Source organism: Chiloscyllium plagiosum, chromosome 12 (genome assembly GCF_004010195.1).
Source record: "Chiloscyllium plagiosum isolate BGI_BamShark_2017 chromosome 12, ASM401019v2, whole genome shotgun sequence".
Lineage (NCBI taxonomy): Eukaryota > Metazoa > Chordata > Chondrichthyes > Orectolobiformes > Hemiscylliidae > Chiloscyllium > Chiloscyllium plagiosum.
The window spans coordinates 28,801,105-28,821,951 of record NC_057721.1 but is presented as its reverse complement, the minus strand read 5'-3'; the positions used below and the strand labels follow the sequence as shown (position 1 = coordinate 28,821,951).

The 20,847-nt window shown below is 41.0% G+C and overlaps 1 protein-coding gene across 3 annotated transcripts in view; it reads left to right on the top strand.

The window, feature by feature from the left end:
• Positions 1–8,795, top strand: part of pdk3a (pyruvate dehydrogenase kinase, isozyme 3a) — a 69,849-nt gene extending 61,054 nt beyond the window's left edge. For all 3 annotated transcript variants that reach the window (XM_043700759.1, XM_043700760.1, XM_043700761.1), the window contains exons 10-11: positions 3,019–3,132; positions 7,060–8,795. In XM_043700759.1, coding sequence (XP_043556694.1) covers positions 3,019–3,132; positions 7,060–7,203 — 258 coding nt within the window. In that variant the 3' untranslated portion in view covers positions 7,204–8,795. The remainder of the gene's footprint in view (positions 1–3,018; positions 3,133–7,059) is intronic.
• Positions 8,796–20,847: the final 12,052 nt, after the last annotated feature.

Below are 20,847 nucleotides of genomic sequence, written 5' to 3'. Positions count from 1 at the left end.
ATATCCAGGAAAGCGGTGTTAAAAGAGTTAGTAACCAGCAATAAACTAACTTGTTGATAAAGTTGTAAGATTTTGTCTAGAAGTTTAACCTTCCAGAAACAATTCATGTCTTGGGTATTTTGTGCGTAACAGTGAAGTATGTATTGGACTAAGAGTCATAGAGATGTACAGCCCGGAAAAAGACCTTCGGTCCAACTCGTCCATGCTGACCAGATATCCCAACCCAATCTAGTCCCACCTGCCAGCACCCGGCCCATATCCCTCCAAACCCTTCCTATTCATATTCCCATTCAAATGCCTTTTAAATGCTACAGTTGTACTAGCCTCCACCACTTCCTCTGGCAGCCCATTCCACACACGTACCACCTTGTGCATGAAAACGTTGCCCATTAGGTCTCTTTTATATCTTTACTCTCTCACCCTAAACCTATGCCCTCGAGTTCTGGACCCCGCCCCCCCCACCACCACCCTAGGGAAAAAATAGTTGTCTATTTATCCTATCCACGTGCCTCTTAATTTTATAAACCTCTGTAAGGTCACCACTCAGCCTCTGACATTCCAGGGATAACCACCCTAGTCCCCAGGGTGGCACGGTGACTCAGTGGTTAACCCTGCTGCCTCAAAGCGCCAGGGACTCTGGTTCGATTCCAACTTTTGTTGACTGTGTGGAGTTTAAATGTTCTCCCTGTGTCTGCGTGGGTTTCCTCCAGGTGCTTCGGTCTCCTCCTACAATCCAAAGATGTGTGGGTCAGGTGAATTGGCCATGCTAAATTGCCCATAGTGCTCAGGGATGTGTAGATTAGATACATTAGTCAGGGGTAAATCTAGTGGAATGATTCTGGGGAGGTTACTCTTCAGAGTAGAAAGTGAGGTCTGCAGATGCTGGAGATCAGAGCTGAAAATGTGTTGCTGGAAAAGCGCAGCAGGTCAGGCAGCATCCAGGGAACAGGAGATTCATGAAGAAGGGCTTATGCCTGACCTACTGTACTCTTCAGAGTAGTTGGTGTGGACTTGTTGAGCCAAAAGGCCTGTTTCCATACTGTAGGGAATCTAATCTATTCAACCTTTTCCTATAGTTCAAATCCTCCAACCCTGGCAACATCCTTGTAAATGTTTTCTGAACCCTTTCAAGTTTCACAACATCCTTCCGATAGGGAGGAAACCAAAATTGCATGCAATATTCCAACAGTGGCCTAACCCATGTCCTGTACAGTCGCAACATAACCTCCCAACACCTGTACTCAATACTCTGACCGTTAAAGGAAAGCATACCAAACATAGTCTTCACTATCCTATCTACCTGCGATTCTACTTTCAAGGAGCTATGAACCTGTACTCCAAGGTCTCTTTGTTCAGCAGCAGTCCCGAGAACCTTACCACTAAATGTACATGTCCTGCTAAGATTTTCTTTCCCAAAATGCAACACCTTGCATTTATCTAAATTAAACTCCATCTCCCACTTCTCAGCCCATTGGCTTATCTGATCAAGATCCCGTTGTAATCAGAGGTAACCTTCTTTGCTGTCCAGTACATCACCAATTTTGGTGTCATCTGCAAACTCACTAACTATAGATGTTAAGGTCACATCCAAATCATTTATGTAAATGACAAAAAGTAGTGGACCCAGCACCAATGCTTGTGGCACTCCACTAGTCACAGGCCTCCAGTCTGAAAAACCACCCTCCACCACCACCCTCTGTCTTCCACTCTCTGTCTTCCACCTTTGAACCAGTTCTGTATCAAAATGGCTAGTTCTCCCTGTACTCCATGAGATCTAACCTTGCTAACCAGTGTCCCACAGGGAATCTTGTTGCATGCCTTACTGAAGTCCATTTAGATCACATCCACCACTCTGCCCTCATCAATCCTCTTTGTTACTACTTCAAAAAAACTCACGTGAAACATGATATCCCACGCACAAAGCCATGTTGACTATCCGTAATTGGTCCTTGTCTTTCCAAATACTTGTACATCCTGTCCCTCAGGATTCTCTCCAACAAATTAAGCACCACTTGCTCACAGGTCTATAGTTCCCTGGCTTGTCCTTACCACTTTTCTTGAATAGTGGTACCACATTAGTCAACCTCCAGTCTTCTGGCACCTCACCTGTCACTATCGGTGATACAAATATCTCAGCAAGAGGCCCAGCAATCACTTCCCTCGCGTCCCAAAGAGTTCTAGGTTACACATGATCAGGTCCTGGGGAATTATCCATTTCAAGACACCCAGCACTTCCTCCTCTGTAATATGGACATTTTTCAAGATGTCACCATCTATTTCCCTACATTCTATATCTTCCATGACTTTTTCCACAGTAAACACTGATGCAAAATACTTATTTAGTGTCTCCCCCATCTCCTGCGGCCCCACACAACGGCTGCCTTGCTGATCTTTGAGGGGCCCTTTTCTCTCCCTAATTACCCTTTTGTCCTTAATGTATTTGTAAAGTCCCTTTGAATTCTCCTTAATTCTATTTTCCAAAGCTATCTCATGTCCCCTTTTTGCCCTCCTGATTTCTCTCTTAAGTATACTCCTACTGCCTTTATGTATTCTAAGGATTCATTCGATCTATCCTTTCTACACCTGACACATGCTTCCTTTTTCTTAACTAAAACCTCAATTTCATTAGTCATCCAGCATCCTCTATACTTACCAGCCTTTCCTTTCACCCTAACAGAAATATAATGTCTCTGGACTCTCATTACCTCATTTCTGAAGGCTTCCCATTTTCCAGCCATCCCTTTACCTGCGAACATCTGCCCCCCCAATCAGCTTTTGAAAGTTCTTGCCTAATACCGTCAAAGTTGGCCTTTCTCCAATTTAAAACTTCAACCAGTTATAATAAGTGGTGATATTTTAAAATTTATCTTAAAAACATTTTCATGTAATTCATGCATACATCATTCTCTAAAATCGTTTTGTTATTTTGTCCAGGTATGTCATCTTTGTCTAATTTAAGTTTGACGCTTCTATGGTGCTGCTGTTCTGTAAAGTTGCTTTTAACACTTCTGCCTGCAGGCTGGATTTGGATATGGCTTGCCAATCTCCCGCCTATATGCTCGTTATTTTCAAGGGGATCTCAAATTGTACTCCATGGAAGGAGTAGGCACGGATGCAGTCATCTATCTGAAGGTATCTTACAACGCCAGTAATTTTTTCATTTTTTTTTAAATCAGTTGATGAAGGACACCAGAAGTCCATCGTTGCTTAGTTTTAAAGTTATTCACAAAATCAATCTTTACCAATCTATTGCTGCTAACTCTGCAATCCATCATTAGTGTCAATGAATGTCTATTTAATCAACTTGTTTGGACGTGTTATGATACACCTACGTGGCCATCACATCCTGAGGTGGGAATTTAAATCAGACCTTCTGACCCAGACTAGAGACTCTTCCCCTGCTCATCTAGATCCTTAAAGTGTGTCTCGACATTATTTTTAACTTTCAATCAACATTTGGACTTTGATGTTATATCTCCAGATGTAAAGCTGGACTTTCCGTGCCAGAGCAAGGACAACATGACTGCACCACAAGAACTTTATATTTTATTAAACAATACACAGTTTACAAAGCAATTGACATTAATACAGAGAAACAGCAATTTTACAAGAGAGAGAAATGGCAAAGCCAGGCCCCAAACCCTATCATTCAAACAGTTTTCAGGGAAATGAGGACAAACCCCAAATCCTGAAATTAAACCGCACAATCAGGAGTGAGACTCAAACCGTCAGTTCAAAGACAAACTGCAACTTAAATCAGCACCTGAGACCGCTCGGCCAGTCTGACACATAAAGTTGTAACAAGGTTTCCTTGGGTGAATCTGCAGAAGGATCATTATCGGATGGGGGTACGCCCGTTCTGTTTCACCTCGTCTCACGGGGCGTTTCAGGGCCAGCAGGAGCAGGCCCAGTAGCTGTGGTCCCTGCAAACCCCCCCCCCCCACCCCCAGTTAGACGATACCTACGCCGCTAGGAGGATACTTCCGATTAAAAATCTCAGTTTGCTGAGTCCACTCCAAACGCCCGGGGGCAGGCAAGTTTTACTGTCCATCGCAGCAAAGGTCGACCCTTGGCGGGTTGCGAACTCTGTGCCATCGTCTTGTCAGCAGTGCTGACCAGTCTGTGATAGACAAAGGGAGCCACACCAGGTCTGGTCCTAAAACATCACTTTATTTGGGTAATTATCCAGAGTGTTCCACCTGTGGATGCTTCACCTTAATTATACAATCATGACAAAGAATTTAGATATGGGATGTGACCAGTATTTTCTATATTCAGAATGCTTGCACCAAGTTCTTTGAGTTGTTCAGCCTGGAGTTTTACAAACTTTATTCTTGTAAGAAATTTATATTTGCCTTTCCCATTCTGGACAGTTCCTGTCTATGGAACCGTGTTTTGATGGAGTCAGTGCATTTAACAAAATACATTTGGATGCGAGCATAAGAGGTATAATTAGTAAGTTTGCAGATGACACCAAAATTGGAGGTGTAGTGGACAGCGAAGAGGGTTACATCAGATTGCAACAGGATCTGGACAGATGGGCCAATGGGCTGAGAAGTGGCAGATGGAGTTTAATTCGGGTAAATGCGAGGTGCTGCATTTTGGGAAAACAAATCTTAGCAGGACTTCTACACTTAATGGCCAGGTCCTAGGGAGTGTTGCTGAACAAAGAGATCTTGGAGTGCAGGTTCATAGCTGCAGGTGAAGTCGCAGGTAGATAGGATAGTGAAAAAGGTGTTTGGTATGCTTTCCTTTATTGGTCAGAGTATTGAGTACAGGAGTTGGGAGGTCATGTTGCGGCTGTACAGGACATTGGTTAGGCCACTGTTGGAATATTGCGTGCATTTCTGGTCTCCTTCCTATCGGAAAGATGTTGTGAAACTTGAAAGGGTTCAGAAAGGATTTAGAAGGATGTTACCATGGTTGGAGGATCTGAGCTACAGGGAGAGGCTGAACAGGCTGGGGCTGTTTTCCCTGGAGCGTCGGAGGCTGTGGGGTGACCTTATAGAGGTTTACAAAATTATGAGGGGTGTGGACAGAATAAATAGGCAGTCTTTTACTTGGGGTCGGGGAGTCCAGAACTAGAGGGCATAGGTTTCGGGTGAGAGGGGAAAGATATAAAAGAGACCTAAGGGGCAATGTTTTCATGCAGAGGGTAGTACGTGCATGGAATGAGCTGCCAGAGGAAGCGGTGGAGGATGGTACATTTGCAACATTTAAGAGGTATTTGGATGAGTATATGAATAGGAAGGGTTTGGAGGGATATGGGCCGGTTTGGAGGGATATGGGCCGGGTGCTGGCAGGTTGGACTAGATTGGGTTGGGCTATCTGGTCAGCATGGACAGGTTGGGCTGAAGGGTCTGTTTCCATGCTATACATCTCTAAGACTCTATGACAAGGAGCAACTTGGGAGAGGAGGAATATTGAAAGGAAATAAAATTTGTTTTTGATTACTGTATTTTCTTTGAATCAAATCATATTCATTAATACACAGCAACTTTCCTGCCATTGACACCAAATTTAATTTGGTGTCCTGTTTCATTCCTAAAGCAGTAACAGAGAATTGTTAACAATGAATGAATTTCTACTCTATTTGAAGTGCCTCCTGATTGCCACACATACTGCTTCCTCAGCATCTTGCTCCCTCACTCTCCAAGTGACTGTAATTCTTCCTTTCCCTGACCCTCAGACTTAAGCCTCTTCCTCCACCCCTCTTCATTAAGCCTCTGTCTTGTGACCTCCATTGTCTTGCATGCTTTGATCACATTGACTTGTGCCTGTCACCACTCACCTATCACCACTCCCAACCCTCTGATTTCAGGCAATTTACTTCATCCACCCGCTACTTAGCCCCCGGTACTTTGACTTGAGACAGCTGACTTACCAATCTTTCCAACCCCACCCAAAGCCAAGCCCCAGTTTTGTGACCTTGTACCGTCCACCTATTGCCAATTTCCCCGGACCCATAACCCTTCAACTTGAGATGACTAACTTCAACCATCCCCCACCACCCTCTGACTTTGTCTCTACTCATGCTTGACCTTCCCTCTTATAACCTCTTCTCCCCACAAGTCAAGCAACCTTCCAATTTGTGTCCTCCCTGACCTGCGTTGTCGCTCTACTTCCTTCTACCTGACTCATTCTTTCACTGCTTCCCTGTACTGAATTTGCTTTACTGTTCAAGATACAAATCTGATGCCCGTGTTCTGAGGCTACACAAGTGAGAATGCCATTAGTGCAGAAGTGCCAAGTCTGGGATTTTACAATCCATTTTTTTTTTTTAAGAAGTGCCCCTGCTTGCTGCTTTCCATTCTTCAGAATTCTTATTGTAAGTAAGGAGTCTGTCGATGAACAGCTAGAGGTAGGAGGATCGACTTCAACACTCATTTTTAAATGAAATTTACATTACGACAGCCCTTGCCACATGCTTCTGCACTATTAGGATGCAAGGGTACACCCCAAGAGCGATGAATGAACTTCAAAATATGATGAAGTTGAACATAATATTTGAAAGAGAAACTATGATTCTAGATTTAAATAAAATGGATTTCAATAGAATGAGACAATAAATCCACAGTAAATTGGATAAATCTGCTGATGGATAAAATAGTTGTGTGATCAAAAGGCATTTAATGGAATTTAGGACAAGTTTATTATCCTGAATGAGCTTTACTTGCCACAAAAGAAGCAAGGATAAGTAAAGTGGTAAGCGACAATGTTAAAGCAAAAGATTAAGCTCTTAAAACATGTAAAAAAGTAATAAAATTAATTTTTAGAATTCCTGAATAGAATTTGAGAACACTTGAAAGGGTTGATGTTTAGTTGTCTTTGCAAGCTAGATGGGTGAGGTTGCACATATGAAATTAAACAGCAGATCTACCATTATTTAACTGCAGGTTGGCAGAGGCCCAAGGGGCTAAATGGCCTGTTTTTGGTTTTCAAATTTTTGTATCATGTGAGAGTGCAATCACTGACCGAAGGCTAATTTCTTCTTTAAAAATGTACTGCATTGTTGTCTACTTACACATTTATTCTTCAAATATTTTTCTGTTCTTATAGGCTTTGTCAAGTGAGTCATTTGAGCGACTTCCTGTTTTTAACAAATCAGCTTGGCGGCATTACCAGACCACTCCAGAAGCAGATGATTGGAGCAATCCTAGCAGTGAACCAAGGGATGCTTCCAAGTACAAAGCCAACCGGTAGTCCTGCTCTAATCTCAACCTTGAAGACCAGTGTTCTGTGTACACCATATAAACTAAGCTATATATGTTTATAACCTTGGAACCATCAAGAACATGTGGCGAGTACATAATTCTTCTATTGATTATTGAAGCTTCTTTAGTAAGATGTGGAACACGTACAAGGTTAATGGAAAAAGCTTGTAATTCAAATGCGGTTTTGCACTTTAGACTGTACTAGCCTTTTTTCTAAAAAGTGTTACATGGATGTTTTAGCCTCTATAGTTCTATAATATTTTATTAAAATACTCAACTGCTGAGTGCTGAAGGAACCTCTGCAGCTGAACAATGATTCTATAGAGCAGCGCTTGAAATCAAGCTTTTTAAAATGGTCAGCATTATTTGTCAAAGGTATGTAGGAACGTCTGAGTTATTTTAATATACAAAAAGGTGTTGGGAATTTCATACAATTTTAAACAGCTTTATTTTTCTGGTCAACTGAGGGTTTGCTTTTAATCCTGTTAAAATCTGCTTAAATTTGACTCCCATTGTTCAAAATTAACAGTAAATTTGCAAAAATATAAGGACTCCACACATCTTCCACTATTAGGAAATAGGAAATCTTAAGACATGAGAAATCTAAAGAAATGTGAATCAGGATGGATTTCACTTTTTTTGGAACTAGTGCAAAATCTGGTCTAGATTGCGGTTCTGAATTTATTTTCACTGAAAGTTGCAAAAGGATTCTTAGTAATTGGTTTATTCAATGACAATCCACTTTCCAATGGGTGAAAGTTCAAGGGTGAAATTGCCCAGAGTAAAATTGGTCAGGCCTACTTGATAGCTTGGAGGAAGCTTTTGATTTGCATCATTCAAGACTGTTGCTATTAACAGTTCAAAAATAAAATGATCCTTTCTGAAATAATTTTCCTTAAATTAAAAATTTAGAGACTATTGGTTTTAGCAGGAGAGTATCAGATTGCTTATTTTGCACTCCACCAGGATATCAGTTTGATCAGCTAAAAGCAAATTTGGGGAGCATGTGTAAACTAGTGTTCAGTTCACGACTACAAGTTTTCCACTCTGCCACAGTTGAAAGTTATTCCCACGAGAGAATTTCTAGCAGATCAATGAGGTTGCATTTTCTAAAAGAAATGAGATTTGATGTAATAGATAAGAGAGATTGGGTGGACTGTGGGTGGAGAACAGTGTGTAAATCAGGTTAAAACCAATAGGACAAGATTTACCTCCTATTCTAGCTGATATAGGCTCAGATCATGTCTCTTCACCTTCCCCACAGTAAAGATGCACAATTCTTTTCTGTGGTTTGATGAATAATTGCCAAAGATCTACTTTTTGTCAGGGATCTCATGAAGAAGGACATCAGTTGGAATTTGTTCAGTCTCATTCTGTAGGAAATGAATATGTCAGCCCAGTCTGGATTGCAACCGGCTCGACTGTCAATTGCATGCTCACAAGTGCTGTGTTTTGAATGATTTATTTATATAGTATTCACCAGCTGAAAGAACAAAATGTCTCAACAAGATGTTAATCGCAGTTGGTGTGGGTGGGTGGTGTTCTTTTGTTTTGGCTAATAAAAGTATTTATTTCCCATTACAAATATTCTTGATGTTCATATGCTACTAGATTTGTAATGTGTCAGTAACAAAACAAAATCATATTTGTAAGTACTGATAGTTTCTTTCTTACTTTGCATTACTATTGCACTATTTTTAAGCTATTAAAACATATGTCATGAAGTGATAGTTATAAAGTGGATTATCTGTCAGAATACATAGGCACAATTGTTGATGCAAATAAACTTGGTCCCAACTGACCTTCAGCTTGGCCAAAATGTGTTAAGGAAGTGAAACTGACTACAAGCCAAAACTTCCATATTTTGGAAAAGGACTCGTCTAAGCCTTCCAATTCACAAAAGAGCTGTTCTTTTTGTCTCTTCACCATAGATGTTTGGAGTTGGATCATGTCAACACTGAAGGTATTCCTTGTGTATAAAGATGATTGGCATTTCAAAATACATGCAAGGCACTTGATTTGTGGATTTTCATAGAATGTAATCCTGAAAAGATTAATATAAATCTTGATCTTTTACAACAAAACCACAATGTGACTGACTTATTCACGATACAACAGGGGTTTTAATGTTTTCCAAAGTGACATCTTTACTGATAGTTGTTCTGTAATACAGAACAAGGATTACTGAAAAAGGATACATCTTGTTGAAACTGTTTATCTTGCACTCATCAAGACAAATCACAAGAAATACTGAAGTAAAAGGAAAACAACATTTGTGCTATATGAAATGAGTGTGCTGACTGGTTGGCATGTGGTATCTGATACATGCATTACTGTATGGACTGCTCCAGTTAATGATGATTGTCTGTTTACTATCAGCCTGTTTAAATTTTAAGCCATATTGCTGACTGAAACAGATGCACTGAATGTACATGTTATTTCTGTTTGCAAAGAATGGGGCACTGTATATCAATATATGTAGCTTCCAATGTGTCACACTCCAAATCCAACTGACAATCCTGAATTCGCTGTCAGCAATATCTCAAAGTTTGAGTGATGGATAAAGGCTAGCTGTTTGATGCTACTACTAACCACAAGTGGTGTTCGCCATTTACCAGATGCTGTCATCAAGGCAAAAAGGCACTGTGTCTATCTCACAAATGTGAATTGTGAATTTCAATGTAAGTCTAATGCTCACTGTGTAGGCTGTGCATCCTAAAGATGGATCATATTAAGCAACATATTCCTTAGGCTGTTCACAGCAACCAAGGTAGTGACTGTGCCCAGCCAGGTGAAAGTGAGTGCTGCAAATGCTGGAGATTAGAATCAAGACTGTGGTGCTGGAAAAGCACATCAGGTCAGGCAGCATCTGTGGAGCAGGAAAATCGATGTTTCGGGCAAAAGCCCTTCACCAGGAATGAGGCTGCGAGCCTCTGGGGTGGAGAGATAAATGGGAGGGTAGTGGGGCTGCAGAGAAGGTAGCTGAGAGTGCAAAAGGTGAATGGAAGTGGGGGTAAAGTTGATAAGTCGGAGGGGAGGGTGGAACGGATAGGTGGGAAGGAAGATAGACAGATGGGATGGGTCATGAGGACAGTGCCGAGCTGAAGATTTTCCTGCTGCTCGGATGCTGCCTGACCTGTGCTTTTCCAGCACCATACTCTTGACGGTGCCCAACCAGCCCACACTTGCAAAATACACAACTGTGTCCAACATGAGATGTGATTCTCCAGCTGGACAATGTTTGGTACGTCATCTCGAGTGTGCAGTGTTATTGTGTGGACAATCAAGTTATGATCGACAGCTGGATTTGCATTGTGACCCACTTTGAGCTAATGAAAGCTACCTACATTAACACTCAGGACCCTGTTCTTTGCAGGCAGAAAAAAAATACAAACAAACCTCCTGTTACAAAGCAACAAAATAAATGACAGTCCAACTCCTTGAGAAATGAATCAGCCAATGCCCTGCCCAATAAGGTGCCATCTGCCTTATTTCATGTTTAAAAATCCTGACAGGTAACTTTCCCACGTGAGGAGTAATATACAATATATTTACTACTCAACCATAATGTAATAATGTACAAATTAAGGTATTTATCAAATCTCTGCTATCTTTTGCCAATATATCTCTGAAATGTTAAATAGTTTAATTGTTTCAATACATTTTTGGTGGCTATTTGGTGAAAAACGCATAGTTTGAGCAATAGCAAAGTTTTGACTGTCTACTTGGCCAGTATTTCTGATCATCACAAGTTGTGAGAGTGTAAAGTACATGGAATTGGAGTCACTTCATTTAAATTTCTGCTCCTAACTGACAAAGTCATTTGTGGTTTCAGAAAAATCTGCTATCTTATTTGGGGCAGGTCTTAATGTCTTAGTAATGTAGCACGTAAACAGCCCATTCTACATCATTATAGTTTTTTATTGTAATTGAGAGTTGTCAATCAGGAGAAATGTTCAAATGTGCTGCCAACTTAATACACTATAGCCCAATGTTCAGATACAGTTTTGTGTCTGTTATAGATAGATGCGAATTTCCCAGTCTTTGAGTTATCGCACTTATTTTGCATAAGCCTTTAATAAGGGAAAAAAACACCTAATGAAGGAATGTCAGCTTTTATGTGAATATTTGAAGACTGTTCCATCGACTAGTACATGATACATGGTATGTTAGGGTTTTCTTTTGTGGCAAATGAACTCAACCTCTGTGAGAGCCAGAACTTCAAAACAAATTATACTTTTGTTTTAATTCTACAGCCAACAACGAACATCTAATTAAGACATTGTAATTTAAGACAAGCTATATACCAGTGACTGTCCTGCCACTTGTTAAAATACTATTTTCGGACTTCAACTGTGCACCATATGCAGCTTAATGCTCTTGAACAGGATGTCCACAGATGACGACACATGTAACAAACGTTCATTATTTGACCCTGTGTATTTGGAGCTGGTAAGTGGTGGTGGAGAGTTATTCAGTTGGAGAAGTTCAACAGTTCTAACAAAGTGTTTTGCCTATCTCTACAGGTATTTCTACTAATGTAACTTTGAGGTGAGCATTCTGTTTTTAAGGATCTTTCAAATGAAAATCACAATTGAGTCCATATTCTACTACACTAATACTTTTAAAGGAGACAGTATTTTGTATATAAAAGAAACATTTTTAACATTCACTTTGAGGAATTTAAATATTTGCAGAGTATTCTAGTTGAATGTATGCAAATATTTGACTTCTGGAGAATTATGTTGAAAGACTTCTAAATTTGTTTAACAACATCAGAGGTTGCTAATGCATTCTCACATTTAAAATTGTAATTTGAGTCCAAGATGAGAATGGCACTTTTTAAAATGTCAGGTGCTTTCCTTGATGCAGCTCTCGCTTACCCTCCACTTCTTAATTAATAAATCTCATGAAAGTTCATTGTTGTTATGTGGTCCTGTTTTTCTCTGAACAAAAGTAGTTTTATGCATTTACAGCATTAATTTCAAGAATTTTTTTGCAAGGTTAACATTTAATTAGTTGAGGTGTTCATTGTCTACTACCAAACATTCCAGAATGATGTTCGCCAGTTTCCCATTTGAAATGTGATTTGTATGTACAATGAGCAGCACAATAAATACTTTGTGGTGTTTAAATAATAACACACTGAAAATGTTGTTCAGTACCTCTGAAGAAAGAAATTGATATTTCAGGTGGTTGATAACCCTTCATCAAGCTTAGTTGAGACCTTAGCCCACCATAAATTTCATGTTCTATACTTTGGTATTACTATGAATTACTACTTAATATTTCTTCACAGTGAGATATTTAAGAAAATGCTTAGAAGTTGTAGCTTTCGGTAAAAGATTTTCAAATACAGGGTATGGAAATGTGACTTTTATCTAATAATGCTTGATAACAACTCCCTAATACTCAACACTTAGTGGTTATTATCACACTCATAATATTGGGCTGGATTTGGAGTCAGTTCGATTCCATAGTCAAGTTAAAGAATCCTCAGTAGTTCAGCAGCAGATTTGTTATTACCAAGTAAATCACATAGAAACAGAAACAGAAGTTGCTGAAAAAGCTCAGCAGGTCTCACAGCATCTGTGACAAGAAATCAAAGTTAATGTTTCAGGTCCAGTGACCCGTCCTGAGAACTGATGGTAGCTAGGAAGATGTCAATTTGTATGTAGAAGATGGAGTGGGGGGCAGGTAAAGATGAATTGATAGGCAGGGATAGAGCCCAAAGAGAGAGAAGAACAGTTGGACAGATAAAGGAGTCTATAACGATCTGGTTGGAAAGGTGAATAGCAATTAATGGAGCAGTCACCCAGACTGCGCTTTGTTTCCCCAGTGTAGAGGAGACCACATTGTGAGCAGCACAATGACTGGGTGACCGCTTCACAGAATATCTATATTCAGCCTGCGAAAAAGACCCAAAGCTTCCTGTTGCCTGCCATTTTAACACACCACTCCGTACCCTGGCCAGTATCTCTGTTTCAGGCTTGCTGCAGTGCTCCAGCAAAGCTCAGCATGAGCTGGAAGAACAGCACCTCATTTTCCACTTGGGGACCCCACAGCCTTCTGGACTCAATATCAAGTTCAATAATTTTAAGGCCTAAACTCTCCCATGTCCTAGCTCCTTACTCCACACACCAGGGTTTGTTATCACATAGTCTGCCATTGCACACTACCTATTGTTAGCCAATAACAGTCTCCATTAACAACTATTCACCCTCCCAGCCAGATTGTTATCGACTCCTTTGCCTGTCCAACTATTCTTCTCTTTCTTTGGCCTCTATCCGTACCTATCATTTATTCCTTACCTCCTCCTCCCTCCCTATCTTCTGCATATAAAATAACAATTTCCTGGCTGCTATCAATTCTGAGGAAAGGTCACCAGCCCCAAAACGTTAACTCTGATTTCTCTTCACAGCTGCTGCCAAGTCTGCCAAGCTTTTCCAGCAACTTCTGTTTCTGATTTACAGCATCAATAGTTCTTTCGGTTTTCAATCACAGAAATTTTCTTTCAGTCAGCAAACCAGGAATTTTTTACAGCTAAATCTCATTTAATCCTCAAATTCGATGCAGAAAAATAAATAGTTGAAGCATGCATATATGGTGACCAAGATAAATTTTAGACAGGCCAAGTGAGTGGGGAAAGAGGCAGATGGAGTGTTGGGGTCTGTTTGATCAGAATGGAACGTTTTCAAGTTCTTGATGTCAGGATAGAAGCATTGAGTTGGAAACAGGATGTTGGTGCTGATAGCATGCAGCAGCGAGCAAATTGGGTGGTTTTGTATTCGGTGAATACTTATTAAAGCAGGTAATGTGGTCTTCGTGGTTGAACATGAGTCAGTTGGAACTGTTTGTCATCACTAGGAAAGTTTATTGGAAGAGGGGACAAGAAGCTGAGCATTGTTGAAGATGTCAAGGATGACCAAGGGATGCTGATTGGAGGTCTAGAGTCACAGAACAAAACATGGTTGTGCTGGAAGAACATGTCCTGTCTAAACCTAAGCATTTGTATCCCTCTGCTCCCCGCCTACTAATGCACCTGATCAGTCGCATCTTAAATGAATCTACCATGCCTGCCTCTAGCACCTCTGCTGACAATGCATTCCAAACACCCACCACCCTCTATATGAAGTACTTGCTGCGTGTATTCCCCTTAAACTTTCCACCTCTCGTCGTTGAATCCTTCACCCTGGGAAAAAGCTTGTCTCTATCCACCCTGTCTATACCCTTCATGGTTTTGTAAACCTGAATCAGGTCCCCTTTTTTTCTAATGAAAATAAACCTAACCTACTCAACCTCTTTTCATAGCTAGCATCTTCCATACCAGACAACATTCTCGAAAAACCTTGTCTGCACCTTCTCCAAAGCGTCCGCATCCTATTGGTAATGTAGCGGCCAGAACTATACACGGTATTCTAAATGCGGCCAAACCAATGTCTTGTACAATTCTAACCTGACTTGCCAGCTCTTATACACAATACCCCGTCCAATGAAGGCAAACATATGCCTTCTTGACCACTCTCTGTGCCCTGAAGGTTGCTGCACAGGTGCAATGGACCTGCATTCCCAGATCTCTCTGCCCATCAACTTTTCCCAAAGCTCTTCCGTTAATTGTAGAATTCGCTCTAGAATTAGTGATGCATTTAGGCAAGACCTCACGTTTGTCTAGATTGAAATCCCTCTGACACTTTTCTGCCCAACTCTCCAGTCTATCTATATCCTCCTGTATTCTCTGACAGTCCCTTATGCTTTCTGCTACTCCACCAATCTTCATGTCATCTGCAAACTTGCTGATCATACCAACAGTGCCCTCTCTTAAGTTGGTAAAGCACGATCTCCCACGCACAAAACCATGTTGCCTATCACTGATAAGCCCATTCTTTTCTAAATATGAATAGATCCTATCCCTCAGTACCCTCTCCAGCAACTTTCCTACCACCGACATCAAGCTCACTGGTCTGTAGTTACCCGGAATATCCGTACTATCCTTCTTGTACAGGGGAACAACATGAGTAACCTTCCAGTCCTCCAGCACCTCACCTGTATTTAAGGACGCCACAAAGATCTGTCAGGGCTCCAGCTATTTCCTCTCTCTCCTCCCTCAGCAACCTGGGATAGATCACATCCAGTCCTGGGGATTTGTCCACATTAATAACCTCTAGCCTACCCAACACATCTTTCCTACTTATGTCAACATGATCCAGACTAATCAAACTTCTATGTCTATTCTCAAGATTCATCATGTTCCTCTCCTCAGTGAACACAGATGCAAAGTAATCATTCAGAATCTCACCCATTCTCTCAGGTTCGACACACAGCCTTCCTTCATAATCCTTTAGTGGATCAATCCTTTCTCTAGTTATCCACTTGCTTCTTATAAGAATAAAATGCTTTGGGATTCTCCTTAATTCTGCTGGCTAAAGCTATTTCATGACCCATTTTAGCCCGCTTGACTCCTCATTTAAGACTTTTCCTACTCTTCTGATAGTTCTCCAGGGCCCGCTATGTTCTTAGCTGTATAGACATTATGTACGCTTCCCTTTTTCCTCTTGGCTAGTCGTACAATTTCTCCTGTCATCCACGGTTCACGAATCTTACCCTTCCTATCCTTTGTCTTCAATGGGACATGCCTATCCTGCACTATCTTTAATCAATCTTGAAAGCCTCCCACATCTCAAATGTGGACTTCCCTTCAAATAGCTATGTCCAATCCACATTTCCGAGCTCCTGCCTAATTTTGATATAATTGGCCTTGGCCCAGTTTAGGACTACACTCTTCTTTATCTACGAGTATTCTAAAAAACTTACAGAATTGTGGTCACTGTTCCCAAAGAAAGCCTAATTTTGATATAATTGGCCTTGGCCCAGTTTAGGACTACACTCTTCTTTATCTACGAGTATTCTAAAAAAACTTACAGAATTGTGGTCACTGTTCCCAAAGAAATCCCCCACCGCAACTTATTCCACCTGTCCTGGCTCGTTGCCCAGTACCAAGTCCAATATGGCCCCTTCCTGTTTGGACTATTGACATACTGCTCTAGAAAACTCTCCCGGACGCTTCTTACAAATGCTACCCCATCCAGACCTCTGACACTAAGTGTATCCCAGTCAATGTTGGGAAAATTAAAATCTCCCATCACCACTACACTATTGCCTTTACATCTTTCCATAATCTGTTTTCCTATTTGTTCTTCTACCTCTCGCTCACTGTTTGGAGGCCTGTAATATAGCCCCAACAATGTAACTGCACCCTTCTTATTTCTCAGCTCCACCAAAATGCCTCACTACCCAAGACTTCCATAGTGTCCTCTTTTAGCACAGCCGTGATATCGTCCCTGACCAGCAATGCAACTCAACCCCCCCTTTTACTTCCCTCCTTGTCCTTTCTGAAGCATCTGTATCCTCGAACATTTAGTTGCCAATCATCATGCCTTTCCTTCAACCAAGTCTCTGTGATTGCAATAGCGTCATATTCCCAGGCACCAATCCAAGCCCTAAGTTCATCTGCTTTACACACTACTTGCATTAAAGTAGATGCATTTCAGGCCACCAGTTCTTTTATGCTCATCTGCTCTCAGCATTCATAAAAAGGGAAGAATAGGCAATCTTCATGATTTTTGCCTCAGAAATTGAACAAGTTCCTGGAACTTTGCGGCAGAGGCAAGTCACAGAGGAAGAATTAGGTACTATACAATAGCAACTGGAAGACCAAAGAATGAGACCAAACTCTGTGTCCAGTCAAGATGATGTAATGATCCCTCAGGATATCTTCAACAAGTAATGGTTGTCCAAAGGTCTATCTCTCCCACCTCAATCACCTACAAACAATCGAGGCAATGTCAGTGACTGCTGAGGCAGGAACGGAATGCAGTAGCATGGTAATATCACTGGAGTAACATTAATATCACTGAGGGCATAGGTTCAAATCCCATCAGGGCAGATGTGAAATATTTATTCAATAAAAATCTTGACTGCTGAAGCTATGTCACTATTCTCTGTGCTTTAATCCAGGACTGCCTCTGGTCCCTTAGACTGCAGGGAACCTAATGCCATGGCTTATTTCAGGGCTCCATTGGGAATTTGTCTGCCATTTGTGCAGGTGGCCACACTTGGCTGAATTAGCTCATAAATAGTGTTTAAAAGGGACAAAAAGTTTGTACGCAATAGTATAGATCTAGGGAGCCAGATTGCAAGGTCATTGCATATTTCCCACACTTGTAGGGTATTAGCAACTGCACGAACATAGTGATCACAGCTCTGAGACTAGCCAACAATCTTCATAAACAGATGTGCAATTAGTCTGTGACCACAGGAAATGCATCTCCCAGGTTTGCACTCAGTTCCCAGGGAAATCTTCCAGTCAATGTGTTCTTCATAGATGTTTATACCTCTATGCACCTGGTAGGTCAAATTCTAGGTGACAGGTCTTCCACTCGCAACTTGGTGATGGCACCAGTCAGAAAACCTTGAATGCCAATTATTTAGCACTACTAAGCATCCCTGATCCACAAAGGCTACAATAAAGCTGAACATTAGATTGTTGAATATCAGCCACTCACACCTCACCACTTGCTGAACCTTTTGAATATATCTCAAAAGGTCTTGAAAATGATAGAGTTTGTAGTGTTTCACACAGCCTCCATTGTAGAGGGGAACAGAATAGCCACATTTCTCATCACAAAAGGATAATAGAGAGGATGCTGTGCAACAGTGTGTTTTACCATCAAATATCAGGGCTCTGGAAAGATGATTGAGGGACATCCTCGAGTTGCTCATTGGAGACCAGTTCCAGTAAGCTTTATGCCATTGTTGCTGAAACCCCACTCTGGGCCTTAGGCCTAAGTGACCATGACACATCCACCCAATATCAAATCACCAACAGCCATCTTAGCCCCCTCTATCTTTGCCACCTCAATCGCTGTGGTGCTCATTTTCCATTCACCTTAAAGGATTGCTATTTCCCGTGCAAGAGATTGAACCTGGTTGGCAAGGCAATCCACCAAACCACCCACCATACATGAATAAATTGAACGTTCTGTAATCTAATGTTGGAATAACTGTACCATCTTTGGACCAGTGCAAGATTTTAAAATTATGATCACAATGATAAGTGAAGTGAAGGCAGGCAGCCAAGTGTGTTAAACCATTATCTGAGATGCACATGGGCACTGACCTCTGGTTCTTGAGTCACAGAAATTTAAGGGGCCTTTGCACAAGTGCCAGGCATTAAGGTCACTGGCAGAGTAGACTGCCAAGAAGCCTTGGACTGCATGATTAGTACTCCTCCATCGTTATGCATGATGGCACTTCCTGATGAAGAAGGGCACTGGAAGGAAATCCAAGTACTTCATTCCCCCTCTCTTAAAGTGACTGTTTAAAACAGATGGCCAGAGCAATGGTATGCAAGTACAAGTCCACATTCATCATTCACTGACTGGTCTGCTGACCATGGATGTTGAGAACAGTCACCAACTTCTCTAGATTAGATTAAGATTAGATTTTCTACAGTGTGGAAACAGGCCCTTCGGCCCACCACGTCCACTCTCATCCTCCAAACAGTAAGCCACTCAGCCCCATTTCCCTATGACTAACGTACCTAACACTATGAGCAATTTAGCATGACCAATCCATCTGACCTGCACATTTTTGGACTGTGGGAGGAAACCAGAGCACCCAGAGGAAAACCACAAAGACATGGGAAGAATGTGCAAACTCCACACAGACAGTCACCTGAGGCTGGAATTGAACCCAGGTCCCTGTCACTGAGGCAGCAGTGCTATCCACTGAGCCACCATACTGCCCACTGAGATATAGGAATGAAAATGAAAAGTATCTAAATAGAAACTGAATTTCTGACCCAAAGATGATTTTTTTTTTATCAGTTACTAACCAGAATCAACCATAGCTTTGTAAGATAATTATATTTGTATTTACTAATCTAGTTTGACTTTGTAGAAGGGGTGATACAATACATCCAAATTAATTTTCCAGACTGAGAGTAAGGTGAATGCTGTCTCTTTAAATTTCCCAGTAAATTATCAAAGATGTCAGGAATAAAAAAGTGCTTATTTTTGATGGATTTCCACGCACTATTATAGTTGTGGTAATCTTAAAGGAAGCAATCCACGGCTTTCTGAAATTTGTAGATTTAACATCTATGGGACATGTAGGCGGCATGGTGGCTCAGTGGTTATCACTACTGCCTCACAGCGCCAGGGACCTAGGTTCGATTCCTGCTTCTGGCGACTGTCTGTATGGAGTTTGCACATTCTCCCCATATGTGTGGGTTTCCACCTACAATCCAAAGATGTGCAGTTCAGGTGAATTGGCCATGCTAAATTGCCCATAGTGATAGGTGCATTAGTCAGGGGTAAATATGGGGGAGAGGAATGAGCCTAGGTGGGTTACTGTTTGGAGGTTCAGTATGGCCTGTTTCCATACTGTAGGGAATCTAATCTGGGTTTCCAGGTTTGAATGCTGATTTATGTAACATTGATCTTTGAAGAAGCTACAGGATCTTTACTGTAAAGGATTATTTCTATTTGAAAATATATGGAAGTTAGATGAGGGATATTGAAATGATTATCTTGCCTCATGTGAACTGCTTTATGTACGTTTTTGATTTTGCAAGTTATGATGTTCCTGGACGAGAGCACAAAATTCCAGTCTGATTCTCAGCCTGTAGCATTTTTTTGTTTAAGTCGGACAAAGAAAGAGATTCAAGGGACATTCTAAAAGACTAAAACTGGAAGTTTTCATGATTTTGAACAAACTACAACATTTGCTATACAATATCAGAACAGTAACATAATCTATAATACATGTACAACTTGTATTCTAACTCCCAGAATTAAAGTATGGTTAATATGGGCAATAGACTACAATTGACCACCCCATAGCATGTATCAAATAGTAAATGGAACCAGTCCAGATCCCATTTATTTCTCAGCAATTTCCCCAGGACTTAGTGACACAGTAGATCATCAAATCTCACTAAACTAGATAAAGAATTAGGATAAAGGTTTGGCATTGATACTCTCTCTCAAGAGTTGTCATGGACTGTCAGCAGCTGCACTCATACATATAGGCACTACTCTGGCTTTTTACTCACAGCTAACTTCATCAATCAAAACTATCTCTGTTTCCGTGAGATCTACATTTCTCAGTTGCATCAAAAAAATACCACTTATGGGTTTTTCAACTCCCACTCTGCTGAACTACTAATGGTACACTGCTTTGCCTAAGCCCTCAAATCTCCCAAAACATTTCCAGATGCCTGACCCCAACATTCAGGAAAGAATTTTAGGAGTTGGTAGGCAGATGAGTTCCAAAACAACACACATTCCAACTGCTTTTTGGGCTTCTCAGTGAGTCCCTTACAGAGTCCCATGCACAGAACCTTCCCAGTAATACAGCTAAAATAATTTGGAGATGCCGGTGTTGGACTGGGGTGTACAAAGTTAAAAGTCACACAACGCCAGGTTATAGTCCAATAGGTTTAATTGGAAGCACACTAGCTTTCGGAGTGTCGCTCCTTCATCAGGTGGTAGTGGAGGGCTCAATCCTAACACACAATTTATAGCAAAAATTTACAGTGTGATGTAACTGAAATTATACATTGAAAAATTGA